Source organism: Canis lupus, chromosome 9 (genome assembly GCF_003254725.2).
Source record: "Canis lupus dingo isolate Sandy chromosome 9, ASM325472v2, whole genome shotgun sequence".
Classification (NCBI taxonomy): Eukaryota; Metazoa; Chordata; class Mammalia; order Carnivora; family Canidae; genus Canis; species Canis lupus.
In genome coordinates this window covers 10641757-10659076 of record NC_064251.1, presented here as the reverse complement: position 1 = coordinate 10659076, position 17320 = coordinate 10641757, and the positions used below count along the sequence as shown (strand labels likewise).

Below are 17320 nucleotides of genomic sequence, written 5' to 3'. Positions count from 1 at the left end.
GTGAGAGCAGGCAACCTTGCTTTGTTGTTACAGGGAAAGCATTCAATATCCTACCATTAGGCATGATGTTAGGTTTTTGTAAATTGAGGGTTGAAAAAGTTCCTCTCTAGTCATGGGGTATTGAGGGTTTTTATTGTTAATGTGTGTTGAATTTTTGTTAAGTGCTTTTTTGTGCATCACTTGACACAATCATAGATTTTTCTTCTTTGTACTGTTTATATGGATTGCATTGTGATTGATTTTTAAATATTAAACTAGCTTTGCATACCCAAGATAAATCTCACTTGGTTGTGGTACATTTTTTTTTTTTTTTTATATATATGTCATTGGATTCAATCTGTTGAAATTTTGCTGAGGATTTTTGCATCTAAATGCATGAGAGATGTTCATCTGTAGTGGATTGTTTGGAGTTCTTTTTTTTTTTCATTGTGTTATTATTTTCTGGTTTTGACATTAAGGTAATTTGGCCTCATAAAATTAATTGTTAAGAGTTTCTTCTGTGTTTTTTTTTTTTCCTGGTAGACACATAAAATCTGTATTAATTCTTTTTAAAAAATGTTTGCTAAAATTCTCCAGTGAAACAAAATGAGCCAATATATTTATTTTTCCTGGAGTTTTTAAAATACAAAATCAATTTCTGTAATGGTTGTAGGACTCTACAGATGATCTGTTTTTTCAAGTTTGGGTGTTGTAGGTTTTCAGGGAACTGGTCCATTTCTTCTAAGTTGTTGAATCTATAAGAGTAACATAGCTTCTAGTATTTCCTAATTATTCTTTGAATGGCTGCAGGACATGTGATATCCCAGTTTTTCCTGAGATTGGTAATCTGTGCCTTCTCTCTTGTAGTTTGTATCAGTCTTACTGAGGTTTACTAGTATTATTGATTTTTTTAAAGGATTTTATTTATTTATTTAGAGAGCATGTGTGCAAGAGGGGGAGGGACAGAAGGAGAGGGACAGAGAAACTCAAGCAGACTCCCCACTGAGTGCATGGAGCTTGACTCAGGGCTCTGAGATGAAAACCTGTGCTAAAATCGAGAGTCACACGCTTAACTGATTGAGCCACCCTGGTGCCCGTTTTTTGGATACATTCTTATGTCACCCTTCCACTTGTCTTACATTCCTTCCCTTTAAATTTTTAGTCCTCATTTTCTTCTAACTTATATTGATTTTCTGTATTTTGTGAATTTTATGAAAGCCACAATAAATCCTTCCTTGGTATAAACAAATGAATAAAAACCTACGCAATGATAAACATAGTTTCTGTGTTGTCTTTCCCTCATGTGTTAGAATAAACTTTGAATATGATTTTCTTTTTCACTGTGTAAAGCCAAGAGCATCGCTTTATTATTATAGACTAGACCACTTTAGCTCATGGAGAGCCTTATTAGTAGTAGTTGTATTTTAATACCGATTCTTATATTTGTAGTCCTAAAGAAGTAGCTTCCACATTTTGTGTTTTTCTTGGCGATATTTTAGGGTTGGCTTGGTGACTCTTACCATTTATACCCTGCCTTCTTCTGCCGTACTACACAAAAATAAATATCCTGGGACAGAGCTCCATTCTTCCTAGTTTCGTGTGTGTGGTCCCTCTGCTTGAGCTCTTTCTTTGAGTAACTGATGCCAATGTGTTTTTGGCTCAGGTTTCTGAGCTGTCCCCATACTTGATTGGCAACAGCTAATTCTGAATTGATTCTGTGCTAGTGAGTATTATTCCAGTTAACCCTCCCAAGAAGCTCAGGAGGCAGTTACTGTTACTTTTACTTCATAAGTGAGAAAACAGATCTGTACAAGGTCAGGTGCTCAGAACAGTTGGGCATCACTTCATGGGTAAGAGTTCGGGTTCAAGCTAGAATGCTTAGGTTCACATTTGGGATCTAAACTTCACTAGTTGAATACCTTTGGCAAGCTCCCTACCCCTACTAAGCCTTAGTTTCTCCTTCTGAACAATGGGAATAAATGGTGATGTGATTGGTGTGAGGAGTGGGTATCATAACCCTATTAAATGCTTAGCCTAGTTCCATTATAACTCCTCAAAGAAGGTTGCTCCAAGTCACTGCTATTATTATTACTAATCCACTTAGTAATTATTAATAATTATTATAATTAAGTGGAAGAGCTGGCATACAAAGTCAGGGCTCTCTGTCTTTCGAGTATATGTTCTGAGCCACATGTCAGACTGGTAGAGAGTGTGGTCAAATAGTCTGTGGCTAGCAAAACAAGAGGCAGGATCTTTTACTTCTATAGTCGAGAAGACATCATTGTGAGGCTCTGGGTTCTAATTTCACCACGTCTTTGAAGGACTTTAAATTATTTAGTTTTTTGTTGCTGTTGTCAGATCTTCACATTAAGGTAGAGTTATGTAAATTAAAGAAAATATTTTGTACAAAGGGTATGGCACAGTCTCTGGCTTAAGTAGATGCTTAGTAAATATTGTCAAACAGATGAATAATAGTTGTCCTAATAACCAGTAAACTGATTATTTATTACTTAGAATTACAAATAAATAATTATTATAATAAGCCAAACAAAGCCTATTGTTCATAAAAGCCAATAAATACTAGGGGCACCTGGGTGACTCAGTTGGTTAAGTGTCCAACTCTTGGTTTTTGGCTCAGGTCATGATTTCAGGGTCGTGAGATGGAGCCCCGTGTCAGGCTCCATGATGAGCATGGAGCTTGATGAGCGTGGAGCTTGCTTAAGATTCTCTCTCTCCCTCTGCCCTCTCTTCCTGCTCCTGTATGCATGTGTACTCTCTCTCTCTCAAAAAAAAAAAAAAAAAAAAAAAAAAAAAAAAAAAAAAACCAGAAAAAAAAGGCTAATACTAGGTGACCTTTGGAGTATCTTTGACCTTCCAGGGAAGGAATTTTGTAATAAGCTTGTTTCTTTCCCCAGAGGACTAAAATATTGAATAAGCAACAGAGAACGTACACCCACAGTGAACCTCCTGCAGAGAGACTCAGTGCCCCAGGCAAGCTAATATGCCCAGCCCTGGACAGAACACAGTGTCAACTAGTCTAATATGAGCCATCAGCCTTGGCTCCATCATTTGGTGCTTTTGGCTGACCTGATGAGTCCAAAGGCCTCCGGCTTGGGCGGATTGATCATTTTCATTAGAGGGGGCCTTGGTGTTGGGAGTAGGTTCCTTGGATTCCATCAGACTTGGACTGAATCCATGACTTTACCACTTGGGAGCAAGTTAGTTAAACTCTGAGCCAAATAGTTTCTCATCTGGACCACGGGAGTAATGCTGCTCGTAGGACTGTGTGTGTGTGTGTGTGTGTGTGTGTGTGTGTGTTTAAAGAATTAAATGAGATTTAGGTAAAGCATTGCACCCAGTTCACCATATGTCCCTTTCTCTTTAGGTCAAGACTGAGATTCAAGTGGCATGAGTTTTATTTTCAGGCCGGGTGGGCTAGATGGTTTTAGCAAATCTCTGTGCTTTTCTCATTCTGGAAGATGTCATGACCCCCTCCTATTCGGTAGAGGCATAATGCAGGGTTAGTACAATACTGGAGTTCAACAAACTTTTTTTTTTTTTTTTTTTCCAAAGGCCAGCTAGCTAGTAAATGTTCCAGGCTACCTGGGCCACAGTGGCCTCTGTTGGATATTCTTTGTAGTTTGTTTTTCTACAACTTTTTAAAAAGATTTTATTTATTTATTTATTCATGAGAGATGCACAGAGAGAGGCAGAGACATAGACATAGGTGGAAGCAGGCTCTTCACAGGGAGCTTGATGCAGGATTCGATCCCTGGACTCGGGATCACACCCTGAGCCGATGCAGATGCTCAACCACTGAGCCACCCAAGCGTCCCTTAAAGATTTTATTTATTTGTTCATGAGAGACACACACAGAGAGGCAGAGACATAGGCAGAGGGAGAAGCAGGCTCCCTCTGGGGAGCCCGATGTGGGACTCGATCCCAGGACCCCGGGATCATGACCTGAGCCAAAGGCAGATGCCCAACCACTGAGCCACCCAGGCGCCCCTTCCTACAACTTTGTAAACTTGAAAAAAAATCATTCTTAACAGAGCCATAGGCTGTAATTTGCAAAGCCCTGCATGAATACTGGAATACCAGAGGTGGAAGAGGTCTTCCCCAGTGCCCTCCTTGGATGGCAAGAAAACGGAGGTAGCCCAAAGTAATAGCGACCTTTCTGTTGCTTCATGCTTTTTAAAAGGAAGGGTGCTGAACAACTGCAGAAGAGTTTTTATTGTTTATGATTGTCACATGTTTCAAGTAATACTCGTCTTTATTTCAGAGTTCCATTGCAATTAGTACAAATCATTGATGATGAAAGAAAAATCACTTTGGAAATTTTAAGAATGAGCGATCAGATTTTTAGAGATTGAATCCTCTGGAAAGTATTTCTGAAGAAAACCTCCCTGCTCATAAACACAAGATCTATAAAAACATCTCGTGTGTTTGTGTGTGTCTGTGTGTGTTCCTCTGATTCTCTCCCACCCAGTCGCTGGTTTTAAGTTAGTATAGAAAAACTTTATTTTAGTGCATTTCAAGAGGGATTTTGAGGTAAGGGAGGGCTTGCCATTAAAACTTTATGTTTATATCTGTGTTTACATTCCCATTGTTTCCTTATCATTTTCTTTAAAGATTCTTTTTTAAAAAAGATTCATTTATTTATTCTTGAAAGACACAGAGAGAGAGGCAGAGACACAGGCAGAGGGAGAAGCAGGCTCTCTGCAAGAGCCCGATGCGGGACTTGATCTCAGATCCCGAGCCAAAGGCAGCCGCTCAACCTCTGAGCCACCCAGGCGTCCCTTTTCCTTACTGTTTTATTGAGTTAGTTTCAGCAGAAGGGGCGGAATTATAACACATTCAGACTGGGAAAAATTGTTATGGGCTAGGATTCCTTTGTCCCTTCCTATCATCTTACCTTCCTTCCATTTTCCCTTGTATTTTTCTAGAGACTATTCTGGAATGGAATGTCTCCTTAGGAAGACCTGGGTCTCTTTGGTCACCCTGGACTCTAGCATCCCTAGGATTCTTTCGTCTTTTTGTTGTGATACTTTGGGTGCATTTATTTTAAGAAAGCGCTTTTTGGAGCTTCTAGCTAGTTGCATGGCCAAAGCCAAACATCTTTCTCTTAAATGGATTGATACCAAACTGGATAGTAGAAATAAATATACATGAGGGCATTGTATGCTTTCGCTATGGAGACAAAATCAGCCAAGCTCTGGCTGCTGAGATGGCCCCTGGATAGTGTGTGTGCTACGTATGGAAGAAATTTCACAACTGCATTAGATAGCCTGATAGAAGAGGAACTATTCTGATCTGCGAACTGGGAGACCTGGGTTAGTTGTGACGTTGGGCAAGGTCACTTCACCTCTCTGGACCTTTTTTCCATCTATAAACATGGGGACTAGATAGACTTGGAATTATTATGGTTTATGAATTTTGTGAGTTAACTTAACCATGTGCTAATTATTGTTTTTTAAAAATCATTGTGGAAAAATGTGGTGGAATAATTGGGCACGTTGGTGTTCTTGGATGAAAGAAGAAGTTTGGGGCTTAGAAGAAGAGTATAAGTATTTATATAATTACATACACCTCGCTCGTATTTATTGGACATTTACTCTATGCCAGCCATTCTGCTAAGCATTTTACTTGGAATATCTCAGGATATGCTAATATCCTCATGTTAAAGAATAGAAGCTCAAAGAGATTGTCATTTATTTTATTTTTAAAAAATATTTATTTTAGAGAGAGAGAGGGAGACCATGAGAGCAAGCGGAGGGAGGGGGGGGAGGGACAGAGGGAGACGGAGAGAATCTTAAGCAGACTCCCCACTGTGCACAACGCCCAATGTGGGTCTCGATCCCACAATCTCGAGATCATGACCTGAGCCAAAATCAAGAGCCGGATGCTCAACCGATTGAGCCACCACAGAGATTAAGTCATTTAAACCCAGATATAGTTTATTCCAAATCTCACACTATTAACACTTTTGTACTACTTTGTTTTACTGATGAACTTCCTAAAGAAAAAAATCCCTCCTGTCGTATGTGATTTGGGAATGGCATATTTGACTAAATATACCTCATGTTTTTCTTCCCCCCCCCTTTTATTTTCGTAGGCCCCCTCGAGACTTAGACTCTAAAGCTTGCATTTCAATTGGAAATCAGGTAAGAAGAATCATGTTTGCCAGTTAACATCTTGACCATTTCTCATGCATGCTTTCCGACTGGCCATTGAAAAATATATTTTCCATACCATGCCGTCAGGGGATGGGCCAAAAAGTTTGAATTTAAGCAGAAGTGGTATGTGGCACTTTTGCTGCTTTGAGTGCCTTACTGAAATCAGGCTAGTGTGGTTCTGATGGAAGGTATTTGAGGGGAGTAGATGATTTGCTCTGGGGAGTGCTCCTCCAAGTCCAAAGGTGGATCTAGTTGGCCATCAGTCTGCAAATGGATTAAATGCGTGAGGAAGGGGGCAGGAGGGCAAAGGAGCCACAGTGCAGATAGGTCAAACCAAGCAGGTTGGAGGCTGAGTTGAGGCCGGATCTCTGTGCTGCTGGTGACAAGCAGGTGGCATACTGTGCAAGTCTGAACATGCCCTGGTGCTTCCCGTGTTCAGCAGCTGCTCGGATAAAGCCTCTAGGCCAGAAATAACCCTTAGAACGTTGGGAGAAGCAAGAGAAAGGATGAGGTAATCGTTGTCCTTTATTTTTTCTTTACTATTGCATTGTTACTTTTCTCTCCTGCAGAACTTTGAGGTGAAGGCAGATGACCTGGAGCCTATAATGGAACTGGGGCGAGGTGCGTACGGGGTGGTGGAGAAGATGCGACACGTGCCCAGCGGGCAGATCATGGCGGTGAAGGTAGAGTTGACGCTCCCCAAACGTTTTCTGTCTGTGGTGTATCCGTTCATCCATCTCAGTTACAGATCAGTTCTATTTGTAAAAGCCAAACAATCTTCAGTGGGGGTAAAACAAAGATTATTGGGAGGGAAGAGTATTCCCTCCAAACGTGTGGAAGATGCTTCCTTGGTGTGAGTTGCATTTACTGGTTTGGTTTTTTGTTTGTTTGTTTGTTTTTTTAACTGATAAATCCCACCCCCTCCTTTTAATTTTGTTATGTAACCACCATGCCATCACAGTTAAAAGAATATTATCAATACTTCTTTCATGTCATGGAATACCAGCTCCAAATTGAGGTTATTGTGATCATCAAAATCTTTTTTTTTTTTTTTTTTTGCCTATTGCTTGTGGAAATCAGGATCCAAATAAAAAGTTCACATATTGCCTTTGGTTGTTATGTCTCAAAAGTCTCTTTTATTCTGTATTCTGTTGCTTTTAAAGAATGGTCCTTGAAAACCAGGAAATCAGAATTGAGGGAGAAAATTTATGTCCATTTGTGGGAAAAAGGGGGGCAAAATGCATCTTGAGTGAGTTTGCATAATTTTTGAGCTATAAAAAGGAATTTAGAATCATTGCATATTTCTTGAATAGATGTTCAAGGGGCTTTGGGGATCCAGTGTCTCTACATGAGTTCATGGATTTGAGCCATTGTTAGGAATGCGCTCCAACAGTCAGATGACTTGGACCCCTTTGTTTTTGGAGGATGGAGATATCTTTCCCTTACCTTGAAGATTCTGCAATGTGTTCTTCTGCAGACTTTTTGCACATTAGGCAAAAAATATGAAAGCCTTGTGATGTTATATCTTTACTGTCAGTTAATGACAGAACCATGTTTCTTTAAGGCTACACACACTGGCGTGACAGGTGTGTCTTCTCTCAGAAGCCCTGGGATAGGAATGAACAATTTCTTCACTTCTACCTGATTCCATCCATTTTTGATAGCTCTATCAATTCCTTTCTTTTTAACTTTTAAAAAATTTTATATATTTATTTATTCTTTATTTATTCATGAGAGACACAGAGAGAGGGAGGCAGAGACATAGGTAGATGGACAAGCAGGCTCCATGCGGGGAGCCCGATGCGGGGCTCAATCCCAGGACCCCAGGATCACAACCTGAGCTGAAGGCAGATGCTCAACCACTGAGCCACCTGGGCACCCAGCTCTGTCAATTCTTTTGCAGTTGCTACTTAGTCCAAATATTCTTATCTATCCCCAAAGAGGGGCTTTTGGATTTTTCTGTGGGATCCTGCATCAGCCACAAAGTCACGAATACTGTGGTCTCTGTACTGAACAGACATAACACAATAAAGCAGACTGCTTTTGTGACTTGGAAGGAAATACATTCGCCAACATTCACACACTGTCCAAAATATATTATCGGTTTGTTTCTTGCCAGAGATCTTTCAGGAAATCCACTGAAAGTCTTATTTCTCGTTTGTTACAAATAGCTAATCACTAGGATAAATACTTGAAAGGTCTTTCCTTGAAATTGGGCTGTGAGTTTTGTAGTATTGTCGGGATGGGACTCCTTAATCTTTCAGGTCCCCGCCTTATTAACTGACTCATCCTCAGAGCAGTAACCATGCATTTTTCCATGCGTTCCCATTCAGCGGATCCGGGCCACAGTAAATAGCCAGGAGCAGAAAAGGCTACTGATGGATTTGGATATTTCCATGAGGACAGTGGACTGTCTTTTTACGGTCACCTTTTATGGCGCACTCTTCCGGGAGGTAGGTGATCCTTCCATTCACCATCTGAGGAGAACAAGCAATTAAAAAGAAGTCTCTCTAATCACATGAACACAATACACAGTCCTGGCACTCTTTCTCGTTTGATGTGTCTTCTATAGAGACGTCTCTGTCTGGGCGATGGTGACATGGCCCGCCGCAAAGTTGGCTTGAGATGACAGCATTAGCCCTTTTAAAGACACTGAGGCTCTCTTTCTCCTTTCTGTTCTGGTTTGTTTATTTTGGCATAGTTATCTATAGCAGTGGTCTATAGGCTAATTTAGATAGATTTCCTAAAACCTGAAATATTGTGGTCTTTTGGCCAAATGATAAGCTTCATTTACTTTGTTTATGGACCACACGGGCTTACATTTATCTTTTTGCTTTACCTCTGCTTTTACTTCACCGTGATATGGCTTATGATGCTTCAACCAGCTTTTTTTTTATTTCATTTTTTTTCTTCTTAAAGATTTTATTTATTTATTCATAGACACAGAGAGAGAGAGAGGCAGAGACACAGGCAGAGGAAGAAGCAGGCTCCATGCAGGGAGCCCGATGTGGGACTCGATCCCGGGTCCCCAGGATCACACCCCAGGCTGCAGGTGGCACCTAACCGCTGCACCACTGGGGCTGCTCTCAACCAGCTTTTTGATGAACTATTGCCAGCGTTCTGTGTGGGAGGATAGAGTAGGCCTGTAGACCTAATCCCCAAAAGCCTGGATTTCTGGGAATCTATTGTTTGTGACTATCAGTAGAGATGCCTTTATTTATTTAAAAAAAGTTTTTTTAAAACTTTGAGTTGACACTCAATGTCCCATTAGTTGCAGTTGTACAACATAGGGATTCAACTTCTCTATACGTTATAGATGCTCACCACAAATGTAGCGACCATCTGTCACCATATAATTCTGTTATTAGTACCATTGACTATTCCCTATACTGTGCCTTTTATTCTCGTAACTTCTTCATTCCATAGCTGGAGTGAGTGTTAGTATTCAGATCCTACTCTTTAACAAGGAGTAAGTAGGTGATCACATGCAAGTTCTGCTTGGCTGCCTGCTAGTTGGCTCTTTGGGAACACACTTGCTTGTTTGTGAATTTATTTGAGGTCTTGAAGGGAAATTGTACATTTCTGCCAAAAACTTAAGTAAGAAACAGTTCTTCCCGACAGGTATTAACTGTTTCCTTTTCTTTTCCTTTTCTACCCTCTCTAACAATCTCTGAACCAATTGGTCTCCAGGGTGATGTTTGGATCTGCATGGAGCTCATGGATACGTCGCTAGATAAGTTCTACAAACAAGTGATTGATAAAGGCCAAACGATTCCAGAGGACATCTTAGGGAAAATAGCAGTTTCTGTGAGTACATCACGGACCCTACCACAAGGAGAATATGAGACGTCTAGACCTTGTGTGTCTCTGATTCCCTGCTGTGAGGAAACACGAGTTGGACCAGAGCTTCCCTCCTCTACATGTCTGTTGAATGTGTGAATGCATCCCTGGACGTGTCAATGAATGCTTTTTTTTTTTTTTTTTTTTTCTGGGCACCATGTAGAAGATTCTACTACTGACTTGGTTTGGTAAACTCTCAGTTAAAATGCCTCTAAGCGGTGCCTTCATCTGCTATGACCATATTACTGGTGTCTATATTAGTTTACTTTGGTTTTCATTTGTAGATTTTCAAATCTTCTTAGGGCTAAGACGGCATAGAGAGAAACATAAGAAAATGAAATGGAAAGAGAGATTACTCCCTTAATAGCTATTGAGGCTCATAAGGGTGGATAGAAAAAAATGCTGGAGACCAAATGAGACCCTGGATAGATGACCGAGACATGCTTTCTACTGTAAGATCTGGTCCTCTCTGGTGGGTGGAGTTCCAAGAGTGTAGCTTCTTGTGTATTTTCTTGGATAGGGCCACCACTGTCTGAGAAAATACTTCACCTGGTGATGGGATAATAAACCTGGGTATACTTAACATTCAGTTTCTTTCCAGTGATGGAGAAAAATCTATCTTGTGTTTCTCTTGCAGATTGTAAAAGCGTTAGAACACTTACACAGTAAGCTCTCTGTCATTCATCGAGGTAAGCATACATGGAGTTGCTTTGGCTGTTCCTTTTATGAAATCCATTTCTTTTTCTCTTCCCCCAATGGGTGGAGGTGAAATTGAGTTAAGCAGTAAAACTGAGGGGTTTTCCTTCTCAGAGGAATAGCCAATAAGTAGCTGCTTTTTATCTTGTCTGAGGATGTTAAGAAGACATGGGGTTTTTATTACACCTAAATTGAATATAAACCACCTGTTACCATGCACAGCTCTGGGATTACCTCATTGAGAATTATTTTAGAAGATAGGATAAGAAATGCATGTAGTATAGACTGTCACTTGGGAACTTCTTAGAAAAGTGGAATCATGCATGGTTCCCCAGACCACCTGAGTCTCCATTATTAACAAGATCCCCAGGTAATTTTTGTATACCATAGAGTGTGAAAAGTTCTAGTATAAAGTATAGCTATTTCAGATAGCAGGAGGCAGGATAAAATGAAAAATTGATAGATTTATCTCTTCTTCCTCTACTTCCTCTTTTTTCCTTCCTGTTGGCCTGTCATCTTTTCATCCATCCATCCATCCAATTATCCATTCTTCCATCTTTCATCCATCCATTTATCACTTATGCTCATTTTCTCACCATTTATGCATCACTATAATAGATGCCTTGAGAGGTATCTGAAAAGAAAACATTCTTATTAAAATTCCACAAAGGGATTTTTGATAGGGAAATAAGACAGATGTACGACAAACACATGGAAAAAATAAACCACATTACACATAGGAAAGTACCAAATATGGAAGTAGTTTAGATAGAATATAAAGCAAGGAAATGATTAGCACTGGGTTATTATAGTAAACGAAAACGTCTTACAAGACACATGCTCAACCAAGTCTGAAGAAAAATTAGGGTAAAGTATGGATAGCTAGTAGGATAGTGAGATTTGATAATTCTTATGCTCTCTGAGCCTGAAAGTGATGTAAAATGCCTTACACAGAGTGCCGGTTATTACTATTATTGCTGTTATTATTATCATTAATCATTATTATTAGAAATTGGAAAAAAATAGGAAGTAGGAAGGAAGAGGAAGAGGAGAAGAAAGTGGGAAAGAATCCATGTGGGAAAAAGAGTGTGGATTACCCACAAATGTGAAACTTAGCTTTTAAAGATTTATTTCAAGATGAGGAAGTATTTCATTTGTATTAAAAGATATATATATATACATAAGGTATAAAATAAAATTTGCATATCCACCATCCAGTTTAAAGGAAAACATTATAAAGGATAATTTCTAGTGTTTTTAGAATAACTTACTGTGCTGATTACATGTCCTTTGTGGAAAGTGCCACGAGGGAAAAAAAAAGTTAACTGTAATTTCTAAGTCTATCATCTAAAGATAGCAATGATTATCTATTTGGGGGTATGCTTTGTGATCTGGGATATCTGAATTCCTGAGGAGTTACATTTATGTAACCTCGGACACACTTCTTGCAGATGCTTCCATCAAAACTGGTTGTTTTGATCAGATTGGATGTACGGTTACATTGCAGCCTGCCTTACAATTCCGTGGTCTATTTACTCCTACCCTTACTGTGCAATAAGTTATGAGGAACTGGGCTTTTAAAAAATTTTTTTGTTGTTGTTGTCATCAGAACACTTAAGAGGAGATCTACCCTCATGGCAAATTTAAAGTGTGCAATGCAGTATTATTTATTATAGGGTCAGTGCAGCAGATTTCTAGGACTTACTCGTTTTGCATAATAGAGACTCTGCCCAAGGAACAGGGCATTTGATTTGGTATAATTTTTAAAGTTTGTCCTACACATACGGGGGCAATGAGGATTATAGAGGAAACAGCCCTTTCTACGGATGGGTTCACAATCCTACAAGGAGGACAAAACACGAAATAGAAAGTCCAGTTGGAAGCAGTAAGATGCACAAAAGTGTTGAGTCAGGGAGGGCCATTAGTTTCTTGTTGCTGCCCCAGAGGGAAAGGAACGCCAGGGGGGACGTGGAGATGTCATGCCCCCTGGTGGTGGACACATGAATCTTCAGAGCAGCCTGGGACCATGGGCTTTTCTGCTTGTTCTTGCTTTCAGATGTCAAGCCTTCCAACGTGCTGATCAACGCTCTGGGCCAAGTAAAGATGTGCGATTTTGGAATCAGTGGCTACCTTGTAGACTCTGTCGCTAAAACTATTGATGCAGGATGCAAACCGTACATGGCCGTAAGTACAGCAGTGGGGGGAGGCATCTGGAAATGCAGCTGCCAGCAAAGCTCGCCAGGAAATAGAACATGGATGGCCACATGGGGAAAATGGAAATGTGCTTACGGTGCACGAAATATTCTGCTTCTTCTTATTTTTTTCTTAAATATCTTCTGTCTGAAATCGTTAGTCACTTGCTTCAAACATATTATTTTTAAAAATTCAAGGAAAAGAGGTCTATTACTTGGGGGAAAAAAGCCATGTAAGTCATCCGTACGGCCCACACGAAATTGTCACACTGTGTTGCAAGGGAGTGTTGTCCTGTTTGTTGAGGACAGAGCAGTAACCAGAATTTAAATCACCCAAACAAGTCAGCGAGGTTAGTCCAGAGAGAAGCTCATAGCTGTGAAGACTCGTTGCCATTGGCAGAGACTTTGGGACCCCCCTTTCACGTTACAAGGCCTCTGTGTTGTGTCTTGAAACTGATGCACTTGGGGTTGAGAACCTTCCCATCAGTGTTGAGCTAAACTCAGACAGTGGCCGGTGACTCTTGGGGATTCTTACTATTGAATTCTGGACTGTTAGTGTTCTCAACAAGGAAGATTCTAGCCTGGCAAAGTAGCTTTCTACTGTGTAATCCTATTTTCTTCTAAAGCCAAAATGGAAATTAGTTGTTTTTTTTTTTCAAGATTTTATTTATATATTCATGAGAGAGAGAGAGAGAGAGGCAGAGACACAGGCAGAGGGAGAAGCAGGCTCCATGCAGGGAGCCCGATGTGGGACTTGATCCCGGGTCTCCAGGATCATGCCCTGGGCTGAAGGCAGATGCCTAACCGCTGAGCAACCCAGGGATCCCTTAAAATTAGTTTTCAATTGTGAGGGACTTTGGTCCTTCATTGTCTCCAAGAAAAGACTCCTGTAGAATAAAGAAAATCCCATGGAGGCATCAATATTTATTGTAGTTAGTGAGTCTTCTTGGGGATAGCTTTAAACAACTCACCTGGCAGCTGGTGACACCTTCCCTCCCAACCCCAGCGATTTGATTGAGCTAAGAACATATCTCATTTGTCTTTTTCTGTTTCCTTTGCAGCCTGAAAGAATAAACCCAGAGCTCAATCAGAAGGGATATAGTGTGAAGTCTGACATTTGGAGTCTGGGCATCACAATGGTAACGTGTGATGATCATTCTGGACTGTGAGGTTCTGGGCGTGAAGTTGCAACGGGGTGGGGTTTGACACCTTAACTGTGGGTCCCGAGCAACCTTTCCTGTCTGACGTAGCAGGAGGTTTTGAATGATGATTGTCTGCAGGGTGTTGTAGTTAAAAGACTTCACTGGGATTGGGCCAACCCAGTTTTTCTTTTTTTTTTAAGATTTTATTTACTTATTCATGAGAGACACAGAGAGAGAGAGAGAGAGGCAGAGACACAGGCAGAGGGAGAAGCAGGCTCCCTGCAAGGAGCCCGATGCAGGACTCGATCCTGGGTCTCCAGGATCACACCCTGGGCCCAAGGCAGGGCGCTAAACCGCTGAGCCACCCGGGCGTCCCAGCTTTTCTTTTTTCATTTCACCTCTAACTGGCCATGTGTCCCTGAGTAAACTGATGGAGTCACACGGACTGGACTGTCTTATTATCCTCATCTATAAAATGAATCCTGACCGTAGCTCTTGATAGTTTACCTTATAGTTTAAAATTAAATTATTCTAAGCTGGGCATGAAGTTTAAAGCTACTCGAGGAGTGCTAGCATGTGTGGACCCTGACAGAACTGTGTTACCCGGGCTGTGCTCCCCAGAATGCGGTTATGATAGAAGTCTAGGCCATCCGGGTCACGTATAGCCAAAGGACATAGTAACCAACAAGATAATTCCCTTAGGCACAGTCCTAAAGTCATACAGTTAGTGCTTTACTTGTAACTTTGGTGATCCAACATTTTCAGTGTATCCCCAAGGTCTGGAATTACCCACTGTGGTCCTGGCTCCTTCCCAGGCACAGCAGCTGATTGAATCCTGTGAGTTATTTCACATCCTTGCCCAGAATACACGTGATGATCTTGTAATGGCAAAGTAGCCTTACTCAGATCCAAAAAAAGATCAGTCATTTGGTCCTAGGTTGTTTTCTTTTTTTTTTTTTTTTCCATTCCAGTAAGGGACCTGCAGATGGCAGCAGATGTACAGCTCTGTAAAAGCTGCAGGGCGAGCATAACTTTTCAGAGCAAACGTTGGAAAACCTTGCTTGCTTTACATCCTGAAGCTTAATACTGCTGGCTTACAATTTTATTAAGTGTCACAGTGGCTTTGGGTGAGGACCCAGTTATAAATAGGCTCCACTGGCTGCCCTAGTGAGATAATATTCAAAACTCCCTAGCACTAGGAATTGGGAAAATGTAGACAACGTATCGTTAGTTCCTTTCTCCCCAAATTTTATTTGAATTTCACCTTTGTATTTCTCTCAGATTCTCCTGGGACAGAACACAGCAGATTCCCTAAAGTAGCTCTATTTCAGCTGCTGTTCCCTTGTGTTTTTTTTTTTTTTTTTTTTTTCTCTTCTCTAGATTGAGTTGGCTATCCTCCGGTTTCCCTATGACTCTTGGGGAACTCCCTTCCAGCAGCTCAAACAGGTGGTAGAGGAACCCTCGCCACAGCTCCCGGCGGACAAATTCTCTGAAGAGTTTGTTGACTTTACCTCACAGTGGTAAGAGAGCCTCATCTGCCAAATGCCAGGGTGAAGGAAGAAGAGGAGTTCTCATGAACTCCCTCCATTGGTTTTAATCCATTACGCATACATTCATTCCAAAAGCATGTATGGAGTGTGCCCTCGAGGCCGGGGGAACAAAACTGACCTTTATCCTGGTCCCTGCCCACAGTGAACTCAGGGTCAAGTAGGGGAGTCTCTTCAATCTATGGTACAATATGGCAGGGATGGAGGTATGCATAGGGTATTTGGGGAAACTCAGAGGAAAGGCATTAGGATAGAGTTATTGGAGGAGATCAATTCTGTGCTGAAGATTTTTCCAAGCCATCAAGAAGGTAGGGAAGAGAAATATATTCCAAGCAGAATTCCATACTTCGTGTCCCAGGAGCGAGAAACTCCTTTATGAGAGCTATAAGCTATTTGATATTGATTACAGCATCAAGAGAACAGTGATCGGATGGTTGGATGATTAGGGCGGTGGAGTAGATAAGACATTCTAGTGTTTTGTAGGCTGTCTCCTAGACAACGCTCACTAACTGTGGATACGCTTGCCCGTGAGGGTGCAATGGGCAGTCCTGGGGGTCTGAGAAGGAAGTCTAAGGAAAGCTGGAGTAGAAAAATGGAAGGAGTCATGCTAATTACATAGACTTTATTTTCATGGAAATTGTCAGGGGCTTCGAGGAAAGTAGGAGAGGGCATGCATGGTGACTATACTGCCTGGTATGAAGGACCATTGCAAGTGCTCCTGGAAGAGGCCACTGAAATGGAGTTTGTTTACATGGACACCCTGCAGAAGCAGACAGTGACAAGCCCAGTGGTGACGCTGGGAGAGGGGCGATCCTGGCCGCTCCTGCTGAGGAAGGAGCTGGGCCCTTGAAGGCCGTTTGACAGCACAGCCCCTCAAGGTTATCAAGTCTTGGCCTCCGTGCTCTTTGGAAGAAGTGTTCTGAATGCAGCTTTTATTGGGAAACATGATGAGACAAAGCAACTGTCTGTTGTTTGTGAAACCAAGGCCTCTTGGACTTTCTGTTAGCGCGGGTCCCCGTGTCACCCCTGGTATTTTGCCCTGATGATGTATGAAGCTGGCCTACTGTTGCTTGTTTTTGTTTTAGTTTTGGCTGAATGGCTAGAGAGGGGCTGGAGCAGTGGGCTGTCGTACAGTGTGTTGTTGGGTGCCTCTGACTGGGCACTTCTTCTGGGCTGTTGGGGTGCGTCCTCCTCTCTGCTTTCCTCGAGCCAGTGTGCTGTGTGTGGTGGCACACCGGCCAGATTGACATGGGCTCATGATTTTGCCTTCTGGATTTGAGAGCTTGTTTTTATTGTTTATTTTTATTTTTATTTTTTTTCCCTTCTTCTTTATCCTCCAACGTTTAAAGGTCACATAGGAAAAGGGATGAGTCATCTTGGGTAGTTCAGCCCAGTAGTTCTCAAGAGGAGTGGTAAAGGGGAAGGATCTTACCTAGGGAAGTCTTTTCAAACTCTCCTCCCTATAACCTTTCTGTTGCCTGCTCCCCTGTCCCCAGGAGTCTGGCTGGGTACTTGGGAAAACTTGGTAAGCACAAGGCTGGCGTGAAACGCTTTAGAAAGCAGAGCTGCCTGTTGCGAATCACCAGTGTACTGCAATAGTTGTCAACTCTGGCTGTTCATTTATAAAACTCGAGAGAACTTTAAAATGTACCATCACGTAGGCCACACCCTCAGACATTCTGACTTAATTGGTCTGGGGAGGATCCCAAAGATCAGGATTTTTCCAGTGTTCTCAAACCATTCTACAA

The 17320-nt window shown here is 41.4% G+C and overlaps 1 protein-coding gene across 5 annotated transcripts in view; it reads left to right on the top strand.

Moving 5' to 3' along the window:
* Positions 1–17320, top strand: part of MAP2K6 (mitogen-activated protein kinase kinase 6) — a 121488-nt gene that overhangs the window by 81640 nt on the left and 22528 nt on the right. For 4 of the 5 annotated variants that reach the window (XM_025436493.3, XM_025436494.3, XM_049113953.1 and 1 more), the window contains exons 3-10: positions 6095–6143; positions 6725–6838; positions 8489–8608; positions 9846–9962; positions 10633–10684; positions 12748–12875; positions 13945–14022; positions 15406–15545. In XM_025436493.3, the coding sequence (XP_025292278.2) occupies positions 6095–6143; positions 6725–6838; positions 8489–8608; positions 9846–9962; positions 10633–10684; positions 12748–12875; positions 13945–14022; positions 15406–15545 (798 nt within the window). Of the gene's footprint in view, positions 1–6094; positions 6144–6389; positions 6546–6724; positions 6839–8488; positions 8609–9845; positions 9963–10632; positions 10685–12747; positions 12876–13944; positions 14023–15405; positions 15546–17320 lie in introns of those variants that run through there. The other variant, XM_025436496.3, reaches the window with a different exon arrangement.